Genomic DNA, 15,516 nt, shown 5'->3' with positions numbered 1-15,516 from the left:
TTGGTACTACTAGTTTTGTGGTAATGAACTTTTTAAGCTTTTTTTTTTTTTAAATCTGGATAGCTCTTTATTTCTCCTTCAATTTTAAATGATAACCTTGCTCTGTAGAACAGTCTTGTTTGTAGGTCCTCGTTTTTAATCACTTTGAATAATTCATGACAGTCCCTTCTGGCCTGAAATGTTTCTGTTGAGAAATCAGCTGACAGTCTTATGGGTAACTAACAGTCTTTCTGTTGCTGCTTCTAAGATCCTCTCTTTGTCTTTTACCTTTGCCATTTTAATTATGATGTGCATTGGTGTGGGCTTTTTTTAGTTCATCTTGTTTGGGGATTCTCTGTGCTCCTGAACCTGTGTGTCTCTTTCCTTCAGCAGGCTAGGGAATTTTAGCCATTATTTGATCAAATAGGCTCTCTATCCTCTTTTCCTGGTACCCTATGATACATATGTTGTTACACTCCCTGTTGTCCCAAACGTCCCTTAAACTACCCTCATTAAAATTTTTTTCTGCTCTAATTGCATGTTTTTTGCTACCTTGTCCTCCAAATCACTAATTCAGTCCTCTGCTTCATCCAATCAACTATCTATTCCTTCTAGTGTAGTCTTCATTTTAGACATTGTATTCTTATTTTCTGACTGTTTTTATGGTTCCTATGTTCTTTTTCATTCTTTAGAAGTTTTCACTAAGTGTATTGAACTTCTCAGTAAGTTGCTTTAACATCCTTATAACCATTTGTTTTGAACTCTGTATATGGTAGCTTGCTTGCCTCCATTTCATTTAGTTCTTTTTCTGGAGATTTCTCCTGGATTTTCTTTCATTTGGGTCATGTACCTTTGTTTCCCCATCTTGGCTGCCTCTCTTTGTTTCTATATATTATGCAGAGCTGCTTTATCTCCCAGTCTTGGCAAGGTGGACTTATGTAGTAGGTATGTTGTGGGACCCAGTTGCACAGTCTTCTTGATCATCTGAGCTTGGTACTTTGGGAATGTAACTTGGGCAGGTTATGTGAGCCTTCCTTTTGTAATTGAGTCTTGACTGCAATTGACCTGTTTGTGTGTGGGGTTGACTCTCAGGCTGGCTGACTGTGAGGATTAACCTTGACCACCATGTAGGAGTTGCTTTGTGGTGCTGACTAAATAATGTGGATTTTGCCTCAGCAGGGTCTGGTGCTGTCAAGATATTCTGCTAGTGAAGCTAATTGGATCCTACTCTGATGTTGTCTGAAGATGGCCACTGGGCATGTCTGTTCTGGTGCCTTTGGGAAGTACTCTGAGGCAGGCAATGTCAGTCACTGCCTGTGACTGGCCCTAGACAACTTGTTTGGAGCTACGAAGTGATCCACAGTTTATGGCTGTCTTTCTAGGTCTTGGTGTGTGTGGGAACAACCAAAATGCACATCTAGGTTGGCTTCCATCGGCATCAAGCATGGGGGCAGGTCAGCAAAAGTCCAAAGGCACTCTGAGATCCACCTCCACCTTCCTCCACCTGCCTCCACCTGCTGACTGCCTGTTAGACTCGATCACTGAAAGAGTCTCTGGCAGTACTTGAGTTGCATGAGGGAGGTTCTCAGTGAGTCACCAGGTAGAGGTGAGTGCTGCTCCCCAGACTGATATAGGTTCAAACTCAGTTCCAGTGCTGGGTTTGAGGCCCTCAGCAAAAGTCCCAGGACTCACCAAGTGTAGCTGCCCCTTGCTAGGTGCCCAAAGACCTTTGTGGTGGGGCAGGGTCTCAGGAAGTCATCAGGGTGAAGCCAGCAGAGTTTATCAGGCCCAAACAAACCAAGATTTGGCTATGTGAAGGAAAAGCTCTGCACCAATCAGATATGCTAGAGAAAAATCATGCCCTCCGCTGCTAAAGCCACACTACTCAGTCTGCCCAGGATTCTCTCAGGAGCCCTAGCTCAGCAGGGTGGGGCTGCCAGGAGTCATGAGGGCCGAGCTACTGGGTCTCTAATGAAGGGGAGGCAGAGATCAGGTTTGGAAGTGGTGGTACGGGGGGAGTGGTTTCCGCCCCAGAGTCACACAACAGTCCAGCTTGGATTCTGCACAGACCTCCTAGGATGCCTAGGACCAGTAGGAGCCTGGAGGTGGGGCCAGTTGATCTTCCATGAGGGGGAGGTGCCAGTCAATTTCACAGGAAAGTGAGGGAAGTGTCTCCCACCCCAAAGCCACACAAATCAGTCACTGACACCCTCTGAGTCTGCCCTCTACAACTCTACACCTTGGCCCAGGCAGCTGACTCCTCAGAAGGGCAGGAGCTCTGTAGGGTGGAGTGACATGGAGTCTGGAAAGTGGGGCTGTTACATTCCCCCAGGCTGATGCCATAACAAGGGGAGTGCTCCAGCCAAGAAAGCTGACATCTGTGGTGTGGAAGAGGGACTCAGTACAGGGACCTTGTCAGCTGTCCCTTCAGCTCTCTCCCCAAAGCCACACCTACAGTCTCTCTTCACATGACTCTAGTCTGCTCTTCCATTCCTTTGCTGGAGCCCAGGTCGAGTAGCTGCAAATGATATTTTGTGCTCTGGTGCTCTAAGAGGGCATCTATGTCTCTAGCAGACTCCCATCTCTCCATTGTGGACAGAATCCTGCTGATTTTCACAGCCAGATGTTATGTGGGCACCTCTTCCTTGCTCTGGTGCTCTGAGCTAGGGAGCCCAGCTTAGCCTTGATACCCTTCGCTTCTCAGTGGGGACCTTTGCAGCCAAGATATCCCTCCAGAATCTCAGCCACCACCGTGGGAGTAGCGCCAGCCCTTTTCGCATTTCTGTCCTTCCCACCAGTCTCTATGTAGCTTCTTTGTAAATTCTTTGTTATAAGAATTCAGTTCAGCTATTCTTCAGTTGGTTATTGAGGATGAGTGTTCTATATTTTAGTTGTAATTCCAGGTTGGTCCTGGAAGGACCAACTCCACTGCCATCTTGGACCTGTGGACAGTGTATTTCTTGGGCATATTTTTCTTGTCTGCTTTCCCTCTTAAGTCTCACTAATCTTTAGAGACAGAGAAGTGACATGTTATCTACCTTGGTAAATCTTGGGGCCGATGCTTGGTTCATTGTCTCACGTCTTAGACAACTCAGAAAGTAGCAACAATGATGGCACTAAAGGCCCTTGCCCTTCTTGGGTGCCAGAAACAAGTATGGGTCCAGGGCAGCTTGGAAAGTGCATGTGCATTTGCAGTCAGTTCCTGCAAGGACTCACCATCCTATACTAGCTCACATATGGGATGTCTATAGGTGCCAGGCATGGCAAGTGTGAAAAAGAGAAAATTAACTGTGTTAGAGGCTTATCAAGCCTCCTACTCAAGTGATCCAGACTTCTGGGCCTCACTCTTGAACCCCCACCCCCCTATTTCTCACTACTGCAAAAACCCACCAGGCCCTGAGTGTGCCCCATGAGTGTGTCCCTCGCTGTCCGTGTCATTCTCTATTTCAGGCCCTCACCCTCCATCACTCCTGGAACCCAGCAGCAGTTGCCTGTCTGGTCTCTGCTTCTAATTTTGACATACTTCAATCAGTCCTTCATGCTGGCCAGAATGGACTTTCTAAAATGCAAGTCTAACTATGTCATTTTCTTTTTAAAACCTTTTGGGACTCACCCTACAGAAAAGAAATCCAAGTTCTTCGTTTTTGTGGAATTTTGTTTTGTTTTAGAGCACAGCTTTAAAGGCCCTTCTGTGTTCCCAATACAGAAGCACAAACAATTTGCTAAAAATGGAAGTCCCATCATGATGATCTTTTGCTCTAGACACTCTCTTAGCTCTTCGTCTTACTCAGTCAAAGCCAAAGTCTTCACAGCGGCTGAAAGGCGCAGTCTGTTCTGACTGCTCTTATCTCTCTGACATCACTTGCCGCTGCCTGCTCTCTCTGTCACAGCCACACTGGCTTCCTGAGGGCCGGGGAGTTCCCCGGAACACTCCACCGAGGGCCTGGCTGCCTGCTCTTCCTGAGCCCTTTCACTAGATAACAGCATGATTTGCTTCCTCATCTCAAATGTCCCCTGCCAGCGAAGTCGTCCGTGACTATCCTATTTGAAATTAGGAACCCTCTTTCCTAGTAATTTTTGATCCACATTCTGCTTTATTTTTCTGCAGAATATTTTCTGACATACTTATATATTTTACCTATTTATATTTTTGTTGTTGGTCTCCTCAACTAAAATATAAGTTCTATGATGTGGGGATTTTCACTTGTTTCTAATCCCCAGGTCTTAGAGTAGTGCTTGATACACAGACAAGGCTAAATTGGTGTTTGCTGAATGAATGGACCTTATCCCTGTCTCCAGCTTCATCTCTGTCCACCCCTTCTCCCTGCAGGCTGCTAACACCCTGATGATTGTCCCACCCTGCCTTTATTTTCTTGTTCTGCAATCTCCTGCCCACCACTCTTCCTTTGGCCACTTCTATTTACCTTTAAAGACCCCAATCAGATTTAATTCCCTCTGAAGAGCTTTATGTGACTTCCTCAGGCTGGATTAAATGTTCATTTACTGTTCTCCCATTGCATCACCTGTTAACACATACTTCAAACAGTATATTATAAATATAACTTGTGGTTCCCTTCCTCAGTAGACTGAGAGCTCATGAGAGACAGGGGCGATTATTATTATTATTTATTTCTTATTTCTTAGACCCTAACACAGTGCTTGGTACCCAGTAGGTGGTCAGGTTTGTTGTTGGATGATTCTGTGATGTAATCCTGGTATCAGCCACTGACAGGGTGAAACACTCAGAGAATAATACCAGGACAGCCTCAGTACTAAATTGTGGGGAACAGTTTGTAGCGTATACTTCATCTGGGAGGAAGGCTCAGGGAGTGCTGAGGGCATTGAGGGTAGAAGGGACAATGTGTAACTTAAGCTGGAATTTAAAGAAACAATTTAGAGGAGTAAAGAGGAAGAACAAGGTAACTAACCTTTCAAGAAGAGCCTTGAAGCTAGCTAGCTCTGGAGCCAGCAGGAAGAATTGACAGCCACCTGGTCCCCAGCAGTCAGAGTGGCACTGGCAATGCATGTCTCCACAGCTTAGATAGCACCCAGTGCTCAGATGGCCCACACCAGCCTTAATAGGAGGGGCGTCCACTGGAGCCCAGGCAGTCTGGGGGAAGCATCTTCTCTGGAGCACTGAGTTGCTCTGTCTCCCTCTTCTGATATTATGTGGAACCACTGCCCTGGCACCTGCTCACCTGCCTTTTACTATTATTGTTGTTGGCAGGTTAATGATCTGGTGGCTTCTTTACCCGTCACCTTAGACTTGGGGGCAGTGAAAATCTACCAGAGTGGCATGTCTACAGCTGTGGAAACGGATTTTGGGCTCTTAGTGACGTTTGATGGCCAGCACTACGCCTCCATTTCCATCCCAGGCTCCTATATAAACTCAACGTGTGGGCTCTGTGGGAACTACAATAAAAACCCGCTGGATGATTTTCTCCGTCCAGATGGCAGACCAGCCATGTCTGTTCTGGACCTGGGAGAGAGCTGGCGGGTCTACCACACTGAGTGGCTCTGTGATTCAGGCTGCGTGGACAACTGTACCCAATGTGATGCGGCCACCGAGATCCTCTACTTTGGCTCCGACTACTGTGGCTTCCTCAATAAGACGGATGGCCCCCTGTGGGAGTGTGGCACTGTCGTGGACGCCACAGCCTTTGTGCACAGCTGTGTGTATGACCTGTGCAGCGTGAGGGACAATGGGACACTCCTCTGTCAAGCCATCCAGGCCTATGCCCTTGTGTGCCAAGCCCTTGGCATTCCGATTGGAGACTGGCGAGTGCAGACTGGGTGTGGTAAGCTGACATCCCATCCAAATGGAAGGCCGCTCTTGTGCAGGGGGGCAGGGAGAGGGTTTCCGAGCTCCTCAGAAATCTTGCTGAGACAAATTGTCCGACAGTGGAGGTGAGGTTGAAATGTCACAAAGTATAAAGAATGAACTGTAAAAGGATCTTTACTTGTATCCCTCACCCAATATTATAGTTAGAAAACAAGAAACCATTGATGAGCAGAAATGGTGTGGAATTATGAAATGCTTGGCTAGAGGAAAGCCCTGTAGTGAGGTGGCGATCTCCAAGTTGAGGCAGGAGGTGGGGCTTTCAGAGGTACAGGTAGCTATCTCTATGACTGTTGAGTAAGCACAGATATGGGCCCAGGTAGTCAAGACCAGCCTTTGGTCAAGTACTTCACCTCCCAGTGAAACCAATGACATCTGTTCCCTGGCTCACTCTTCTTCACTTTCAGCTCCTTTGGGTTTTGTGTCTCTTGCTCTGTATCACTTGCTGTCCTGATGCTGGTGGTGGAAGAAGGGGCAGCAGATAGGAAGTACAGCATACCAGGAAAGAAGCACTTTTATCTGAAGTGCTAAGTGGTTAGGAAAAGCCCAACTGTGTGGAGAGACCCAGTTTCTTTTGAATTATACTTTCGGATTAAGCATTTTGTATTATTTAGTTATCTCACTATCTTTTTCCTTCTAACCCGTTTAAATCTGTTTTTTCTTTTCTAGTTATACAAATTTTTTAAACAAGCAAACAAAAAACCAGCTACTTGGAATTTTGTTTCTTTCCTGGTCCTTGGTTTTCTCCATATAAGTAAACAGAAAATTATAATCCATGCATTTGAGAGTGCTATGGAGGTGAGAAGATTTAGAAATTTCTTTAAGTTCCAAGGCCAGAGAGATTTTTATCCTAGATGTGTAGGTTGGATTCACATAAATCATCATGTGTTAGATTCAATTCTTTGAGCACTGGTCAAACTACTAAGAGACAGTGTATTTTTTTTTCTTGTGACTGACCAGCCTCTACTATGTCTGCAGCATCCAAATTCCCAGTGGTACTACTTCCCTATCTTCCACATTCTTCTCTCTCTCTCCCTCCCCACCTCTATCCTCCTCTCTCTAAATGTCAGTGGAATGAGTTATGTTTAACTAAGAGAGCTAGTTTACCAGGCCTTCGAGCCTCTGCCTGTTGGATTCAATCAGATCCAACATTTACATAGACTCAGATGTTCTTAAAATAGAATTGAAGGTTTCTAAGGCAAGAAAAGACATCAGAAGGCCCTAGTTCTAGGTCCAATCCAGTCTCCTAGAGGAACAGGCACACAGTTCTTTTCAGATAGCCTAGGTTTGTTATTATGCTAACGTTCCAGAGAATTCATTTTTGCAATCTCTGCTGGTCAATTTTAGGTATTTTAAGTACCTCTCTTAAAAATTCTATATTTCCAAATTATTCCTCTAACAGTTACATTTTTCATTTCTCCTGCAAGTTGAATTTATTTCCTCCTAAGAATGCACATGCCCTTTAAAATCAGAACAATATAAATGTTCATCAGTTGAAGCTATTAAAACATCTTAATGACTGCAGATCACCAAACAATAAATCTATAATGAGTAATCTGCAGGCTAGTTAGCATAGCAACCTGAAGTTTAATTTTAGTTGAGTGGTCTAATGAGAGCCAAAGTTCACAAGTCACTCTTGTTGCTCAGTAGTTAGTAGGAAAGCCATCGAGCTTGTTCCTATAGACACAACCTCAAGTCTTTGTTCTTCAGAGGAGGGGCCGCTTGCCCCTCACTCTGGGAGGTAAATGGAAGGAGCTCTTTTCCTCCCGGCTCCTGTGCATGGTGGCTTCTGGCCATTGGTGGCTGGGTCATTGACCTTGTTGTCACGCTCCCTTCTCTCCCTCACATCAGTGTCCATGGTGCAGTGTCCGAGCTTCAGCCACTATTCCGTGTGCACCAGCAGCTGCCCCGACACGTGCTCAGACCTCACGGCCTCTCAGAACTGCGCCACGCCTTGCACAGAGGGCTGCGAGTGTAATGAAGGCTTTGTCCTCAGCACCAGCCAGTGCGTCCCGCTGCACAAGTGCGGCTGTGACTTCGACGGTCACTACTATGCGATGGGGGAGTTCTTCTGGGCCACAGCCAACTGCACAGTGCAGTGCCTGTGTGAGGAGGGTGGCGACGTGTACTGCTTCAACAAGACCTGCCGGGGCGAGGAGGTGTGCGCGGTGGAGGACGGATACCGGGGCTGCTTCCCCAAGCGGGAGACCGTGTGCCTCCTCAACCAGAATCAGGTGCTGCACACCTTCGACGGGGCTGCCTATGCCTTCCCCTCTGAATTTTCTTACACCCTGCTCAAGACCTGCCCTGAGCAGCCCGAGTACTTGGAGATCGACATCAATAAGAAGAAACCTGATGGAGGGCCTGCCTGGCTTCGAGGTCTTCGGATCCTGGTGGCTCACCAGGAGGTCAAGCTAGGAGGAATTGGGGCCTCAGAAGTCAAGGTGAGGCTACTGCTGCCCTTGAGGGTTTCTCATGAGTCACACAAGTGGAGGAGCGGTGTTCTTCCTTTGCTTTTTTGCCTCTGACCATGAGTGGATTCTAGAAAAGCTGTGGTTCTCAAATGGGAACGTTATGGTCACCAAATCAGAGTCCAACAGATGGAGCAATGGAGTGAAGCTGGAATTTCTCCAATTAGATAGATATAGCAGGACTAGCTCTCCACCGTAGTAAATATTCATAGGACGTTTAGTATATGCCAAGTACTCTTCTAAGCAGTGTCACATTTAATCCTATCAGGTGTATATTATTATTTTAATTATACAGATGATAAAACTGAGGTACAGAGAGGTTTAGTAACTTCCTCGGGAACACACAGCCACAAGATGGGAGTCAAGCCCAGGCAGGCTGGCTCCAGAGTCCATGCTCTGTACCCTGTACTGTACTGACTCTCCTACCTATAATGGAAATCTATAGGGTAATGCAAAGGGTGCCTGCCAAGGTGCCCTCTGCTCCTCTGACCTGCTCTAAAATACCCAGGATGAGGCCTCTAGACTCATAAGTCATTCGTTCTAGAAGGAATCTTAGGAATAATTGAGTGCAACTCCTTGTTTTCACATGAAGATCCCCGAAGGCTACCTGAAGAATACAGGCCTTATAGCTAAGTCATAGAAGAACTGGGATGACAGTCTAACATGCATTTTATAATATCACATGATGCTTTGTTAGAAAAACAGAAGTCAAAGCAGCGCTGTCCAAGGACACACTGAGAGGGCTGGGTTTTCATTCCTGTTGACACACTGGCAGAGATTAGTTCATTTAAAAAATCAGAAAAGATAGGTAGATGGACAGCTAGCTAATTAGATATATGCTTTTTGCCCCCAAGGGGCTGGGATTCAGGCAAAGTAAGATTTAAAAGGAGAAGAAGGAGCCAGAAATGTGGGGAAGAAAGGGCTTTGTGCAAAGGTGTCAGGCAGGCAGGAGGAAGCCACACACATAAGGCATCTTGCTCACATTTCAGTTTTGCTTTGGGTTAGCTTAGAGTCCTGTCTGTATGGGAATAAACAGCAAATGTATTGAGTCAGATGAGTCTAGAAATAAAAGGACCAATATGCACATGAGAAAACAGTTTTTGTCTGTCTGTGTGGTCAGCTTCTTGACATTTCTCATAGCACTAGTCCTGGGGCCAAGCCACACCTTCATCCCATAGCCCGGAAAATTGTGTGTAGCTGGACTTGATGATAGTGATTTGATTTTTCAGGTGAATGGTCAGGAAGTGGAATTACCATTTTTTCATCTTTCGGGAAAACTGGAAATTTATCGAAGCAAAAACAGCACAATAGTAGAGTCCAAGGGCATTGTGAGTGTCCAGTACTCAGACACAGGTCTGCTCTACATCCGGCTCTCCACAGCTTACTTCAATTGCACTGGGGGCTTGTGTGGCTTCTTCAATGCTAATGCCAGTGATGAGTTCTGTCTCCCCAATGGCAAGTGCACAGACAACCTGGCCGTGTTCCTGGAAAGCTGGACAACATTTGAGGAGATCTGTAACGGGGAGTGTGGGGACTTGCTGAAAGCCTGCAACAATGACTCTGAGCTGCTGAAATTTTATCGGAGCCGCTCCAGGTGCGGCATCATCAACGACCCCTCCAACAGCTCCTTTCTAGAGTGTCACGGGGTAGTCAATGTCACCGCCTACTACCGCACCTGCCTTTTTCGCCTGTGCCAGAGCGGAGGCAACGAGTCGGAACTCTGTGACTCTGTGGCCCGGTATGCAAGCGCTTGCAAGAATGCTGACGTGGAGGTGGGCCCCTGGCGGACCTATGACTTCTGCCGTAAGTTGGGGCTGCATTATGGGGAGGCCAGCTGGGTGGTAGGGAAGCAGATGAGACAATGGGTCTTCTTCGACAGGACTTCTCTTCTTGCCGCAGTGGAGCACAAGGACAATCTGATTCCTGGATGCACTTCCCCGAGTCTGATGTGTCCACTGGAAGCCAGTTTCCCTAAATCAAACTGTTTCTCACCTCAGTTTTGCTTCTAGCTGCACAGTATCTCTTTATTGTAGAACAATTAGCCATCCTTTTGATTGGTGCTTTTATCTAGCACACATGAGGTCAAAGGCAAAGAAGGGTCCAATTCAGGCTGCCTTTCATGGGCTGGAGGTTATCAAACTTGGCAATGACTATTAAGAAAATCTCACATTGCTGGTTTTTAATTTTGTCCCCAGAGTATCTGACCCCTCTTAGCAGGGCAGTGGCGGTACTAGTAGTAATCAGACTCATTGCTGGGAAGGCCTGACATTTGACCCCGGGGTTCTGCGGGAGGCCTTTGGGGGGAATGTGGAACAACAGGAGCCGTTGGGAGGGTGGGACCGTGCCTGGAGCAGGTATTGCCCCACCGAGACTGGAGGGCCAAACCCTTTCTCACCAAAAGGTTGACCCTCAACCAGAACCAATGCCACCATTAAGATTCCATCCTCTGCATTTGTTTATTTCTTCTTTCTTAGGTTTATTTTTTAAAACTTTTTATTCTGATATAATTTCAAAGTTGCAGAAAAGTTGCAAGAATATGTGTATACCCTTTCCCAGATTAACCTATTGTTAACATTTTGACTCGTATGCTTTTTATTCTCTCTCATTCTCTGTCCATTTGAAAGTAAGTTGTATGCATCATGCCCCTGTTGCTAAATACTTCAGTGTGTTTCCTTAAAATAATGATACTCATTTACAGAGTCACAGTTAGGAAATGTAATACTGATACAATAATTTAACATTCATACTTCAGTTTTCACAACTGACTCAGTAATGTCCTTTATGGCTTTTTATCCCCTCAATATAGATCTAGTCTAGGACCACACATTGCATTAAGTTTTTGTGTCTCTTTAGCCTCCTTTAGTCTGGAACAATTCTTTACCTTTATTTGCCTTTCTTGACATTATTATTTTTAAAGAATACAACACTCCCCCTTTAAAAAGAGAATGGCCCTCCATTTGGGTTTGATACTTTCTCGTGACTGGATTTTGCTCTACATCCCACTCAGACTCCAGCACAGATGATGCACATGTCTCATAGCATCACACCGTGGGAGGGAAACACTCTGTCTAACCTCCTCTTGTGAGTAATGAGCAGATCAATACCCTGGTCAGGTGCTTTCAAATGTCTTTATAGTCATTACAGCTTTTCTCTTACAAACAATGAACAATATTGTGAGTAGATACTTTAAGACCATGTAAGTATCCTGCATGTCATCAAAACCCCCTAATTAATTTAATGCCCACTGATAATGTAGCATGATGGTTACAAACTGATGGTTTTCAGCTACATCACACTCTCACTTTTACCAGTCAGTAGAGACCATTCTGTTGTGAACAAAAGCCCTCCCTTCTTCTTGGCTGGTCTGCCTTTTATCCATCCACCTTTCTATTGATCTGTCTCAATCATACATCTCTCATCAATATGGATATACAGATTTCTAATTTTGTCAATTATTTATATTTTATATTACATTTGTTAATTATTTTGGTGTTAAATTTGTTCTAGGTTCATCCTGTGGGGACCCCTACAAGTTTCCTCCTATGTCCGTTTGGCACACATGTCTTTTTCTTACTTTCTGGTATAAAAAAAATTGCACACTCATCTCTTAACCTTCCCCAGTCCCAGACTAAAACCAGCCATCCTCCAAGAAGCCCCAATTTCTTTTCGGAAAAGGTATTAGAAACCAAGATCTGGGTGTGGCTTACCCATTGCCATTGGAAGATTCTTGCTTTACCTCTAAGTTCTTTTGACAGAAGCATCTTAGAGCTAAGAACTTAGAGCTAAGACACACACACACACACACACACACACACACACACACACATCTTTTTAAATATCTGGATATCTGGTTTCTGAGCTTTGGAAGTTCAAGGTGCACATGGAATGTTTGGTGACTGTCATCTCAGAAAAGGGCAGTTAGATACCTGGTAAGCCTTAACCGTACTTGGGAGGAATTTGTAGCAGATGCTGTGAATTCTGAAGCTGGAATTCTGGGGGCATACTCTTTTCATAAAGTCACCTTCAGGGAGATAGGTTCCAAGGTTTCTACTGACTGCCACATTTAGTCGGACCTTGTAATACTTTCCCAAAGCTTTCATTTTAATCTACTTCCCTCCTCCTTTGTGCTATCTTCAGTTTATCTAATATGATCTATGTTCCCACTCCAGCACTCAGCCTCCTATGTGTAGTTCCTTCACAGAGCGGAATTACCGAGTCTGCCCCGGACACAGTCTGTTGCAGGCTGTGTCCATGCCATTCTGTTAGACTGTGAGCTCCCACTCAGCACGAAGTGTTCCAAGGTTGTTTTCTGTGCTGCATGGAACGTAGTTTGGAGGCATTTTTTGTATGACATGAGCGCAGTGGGGTGGTAAGGTGACCCTCTTTTCCTGGATGTGATGGCTACTGGGAAGAGCATCTCCCTGTCCCTTCCTGGGCCTGCAGAGCTGGAGGAGCTCCATGAGCACCTTCTATAGAGAGAGGCATGGGGGCAGCAGCATGGCTCCTTTGGGTGAAGGACCAGGAGTGCAACGTGAGGAACCCTGCACGATGTCTCATCCAGACCTGGGTATGTGGGTTTAGTGAGAAGTTACCCAGCACTAAGCAGTTCATCTGGCCAGGGTCTTGCAAAATGGGGATTAGATTGTGCCAACAGCCTCAAAGCAGGAGAACAATCTTCTTCGGACTTAGAGAGAGACAACCACTGCATCTGCGTTCAGATATATGTAAACAGCCCTCTTGTTGGCAGAGCCAGCCTGCCATTAAAATAATTTCACAGAGGCATTTCAGGGTTCAGGGAATATTTATTACTTACATTTGTATGTCTCAGATTTGCAGACAAATCCAGACAACACAGTAAGTCATAAAGCGAGATATATTTAAATAAGTCATGTTGTTTGCTATCACCATAAACTTGCAGTCAGTGTTATAAACATTCATAAATTAGAGACAAATGTGAAAATCCCTCCATGCAGACATGTTTAATCAGCACTGAACAAGCCTTCAACTCCAGTGCTATATGGTGTTGTTGTCAGTGGGGGTGGAGGTGGTCCTTTGGCTAAAGGAAAAAATGATCGCTTTCAATACCCCATGCTGTTGGACTTTTGAGCTGGGACTCATGGCAGAGCTGTTATTGCCATGCCATTTAATTCTCTGTATCATCCTTGTCCTTGGACTCTGAGACACTATTAAAGAATAATAGTATGCACAAGAGCATTAAAAAAAGTTTTAAAGGCAAGATCTTATTCTCCCAGGAGATGGTGGGGACTTTCACAGATCTTTAGACTACACAGACTTATAGGTAGATTTCTTATGTGCTCCTTGATTCTACCTTGCCCATGTCCAATTTTGACAAACTATAATAATAAAGAAATGGGCAGATTGCCTGGAACTCCATGGTGAACAGCATGTACAGTTATTATTTTATATGCTGTGCTTTGTGACTCAGAGACTTGATCCATTAAGGAAGGCTTCTGGGCAGAAGTGCCAGTTGAAATGAAACTTGAAGAATGGATAGGATTAGGCTTCATGAGGGCCATCCAGGTCGGGGAAAGTGTGAGCAAAAGAGGTAGGGGCACATCCAGAAGGTGATGAGGAGGTGGAAGTGGCAAGGATGCAGTAGAGAAGAGAAGTGAAAGACAAAGGGAAAGATCAATTTGTAGAGTATAAATATCTTCATAAAGGCTATCCATAACAGAAGAAAGTATCAATAAGGTAAAGGGCATTGAGAATCTCCTGTGGACTTATGATATTAGCTTATTGATTCTCAGAACCAGCAGGCTAGGTAAGTATTGTCCTTATTTCATAAAAGAGTAAACTGAAGCTCAGAGGTGGTATCTGTTCTTTACAGGACACTCTCCCCAGGGTTGTAGAATTGGGGGCCCCAGTTCAGCTCTCTCTCCAAGACTTACTCGTAAGGTCAAGTCACTGACCTTCAGTTTCCTCATGTGTAAGCCAGGGATGATGACTTTCCTCACCTTCTAGGTCATTGAAAGGAGTTACACTGAAGTACAGGGAACAGGGCCGGCATGTAGCAGGAGCTCCTCACAAGCTTCTCCATGGGAACCTAAGGGCACTTGAGGCACACATGAGCGAGAGTCTCCTGAACCTTTGCTGACCCCAGTGAGGTGGCATGGCACTGACTGAGCTCACTGTGCTGCCCAATAAAAGCATGCACAGCCCACCTACATGTGCACAGGCACACACATGTGTGCTAAGGCATACACCCACACTGTCGGTTACCTCCACCCCTCTCTCAAGCCTGTCTTCTCCTTGACCACCCTCAGCTCTGGAGTGCCCGGAGAACAGCCACTTTGAGCAGTGCGTGATGTGTACGGAAACCTGTGAGACGCTGGCCCTGGGCCCCATCTGTGTGGACAGCTGCTCTGAGGGGTGCCAGTGTGACGAGGGCTATGCTCTGCTGGGCAACCGGTGTGTCACCCGCAGTGAGTGTGGCTGCAACTTTGAGGGACATCAACTTGCCACCAATGAGACCTTCTGGGTGGACTTGGATTGCCAGATCTTCTGCTATTGCAATGGCACAGACAACAGCGTCCACTGTGAGTCCATCCCCTGCAGGGATGACGAGTACTGCATGGAGGAAAGTGGCCTATACTACTGTCAGGTCCGCACCGATGCCTCCTGCATTGTCTCGGGCTATGGCCACTACCTGACCTTTGATGGCTACCCCTTCGACTTCCAGACCAGCTGCCCACTCATCCTGTGCACCACAGGAAACAGGCCAAGCTCAGACATTTTCCCCAAGTTTGTCGTCACAGCCAAGAATGAGGATCGGGACCCATCACTGGCCTTGTGGGTCAAGCAGGTGGATGTGACCGTGTTTGGCTACAGCATAGTGATTCACAGGGCCTATAAGCACACTGTGCTGGTGAGTAGTCACAGCCAGATCCCAGAGGGCATGGTGGGGATGGGAGGACAGGGTTGCCGGGTCAGCAAGCCAGGCAGCCACTGAATCAGGCTGGTGCAGAATCTAAGGAAAAGCAGACAGGATGTTGGAGCAGAGGGGGCCCTGGAGATTTCCTGTCTGTATCTTACAGGTAAGGAGACTGAGCCTCAGGGAGAAAAGCCATATTCCAAAGTCACAGGCACCAAATTTGGCACCAGCCCTAGAAAGAGGACCTTCCACAGTGTAGCAGAGTGCCAGACAGAGTGCACACCCGCACTCAAACCCCAACTCGGCTACTGCTGCATGACCTTGGGCAGTCGCTC

General features: G+C 46.1%; 1 protein-coding gene across 1 annotated transcript in view; it reads left to right on the top strand.

Annotated features, from left to right (window-relative positions):
- Window positions 1-15,516, top strand: part of TECTA (tectorin alpha) — a 122,352-nt gene that overhangs the window by 26,176 nt on the left and 80,660 nt on the right. The window contains exons 7-10 of the mRNA XM_090291907.1: window positions 5,207-5,777; window positions 7,670-8,262; window positions 9,519-10,092; window positions 14,574-15,175. Coding sequence (XP_090148033.1) covers window positions 5,207-5,777; window positions 7,670-8,262; window positions 9,519-10,092; window positions 14,574-15,175 — 2,340 coding nt within the window. The remainder of the gene's footprint in view (window positions 1-5,206; window positions 5,778-7,669; window positions 8,263-9,518; window positions 10,093-14,573; window positions 15,176-15,516) is intronic.

This window comes from Furipterus horrens, unplaced genomic scaffold (assembly GCF_987537825.1).
Source record: "Furipterus horrens unplaced genomic scaffold, mFurHor1.1.pri manual_scaffold_11, whole genome shotgun sequence".
NCBI classification, from domain to species: Eukaryota; Metazoa; Chordata; class Mammalia; order Chiroptera; family Furipteridae; genus Furipterus; species Furipterus horrens.
The sequence above is the reverse complement of the archived record's forward strand: the minus strand, read 5'-3'. Positions and strand labels throughout refer to the sequence as shown.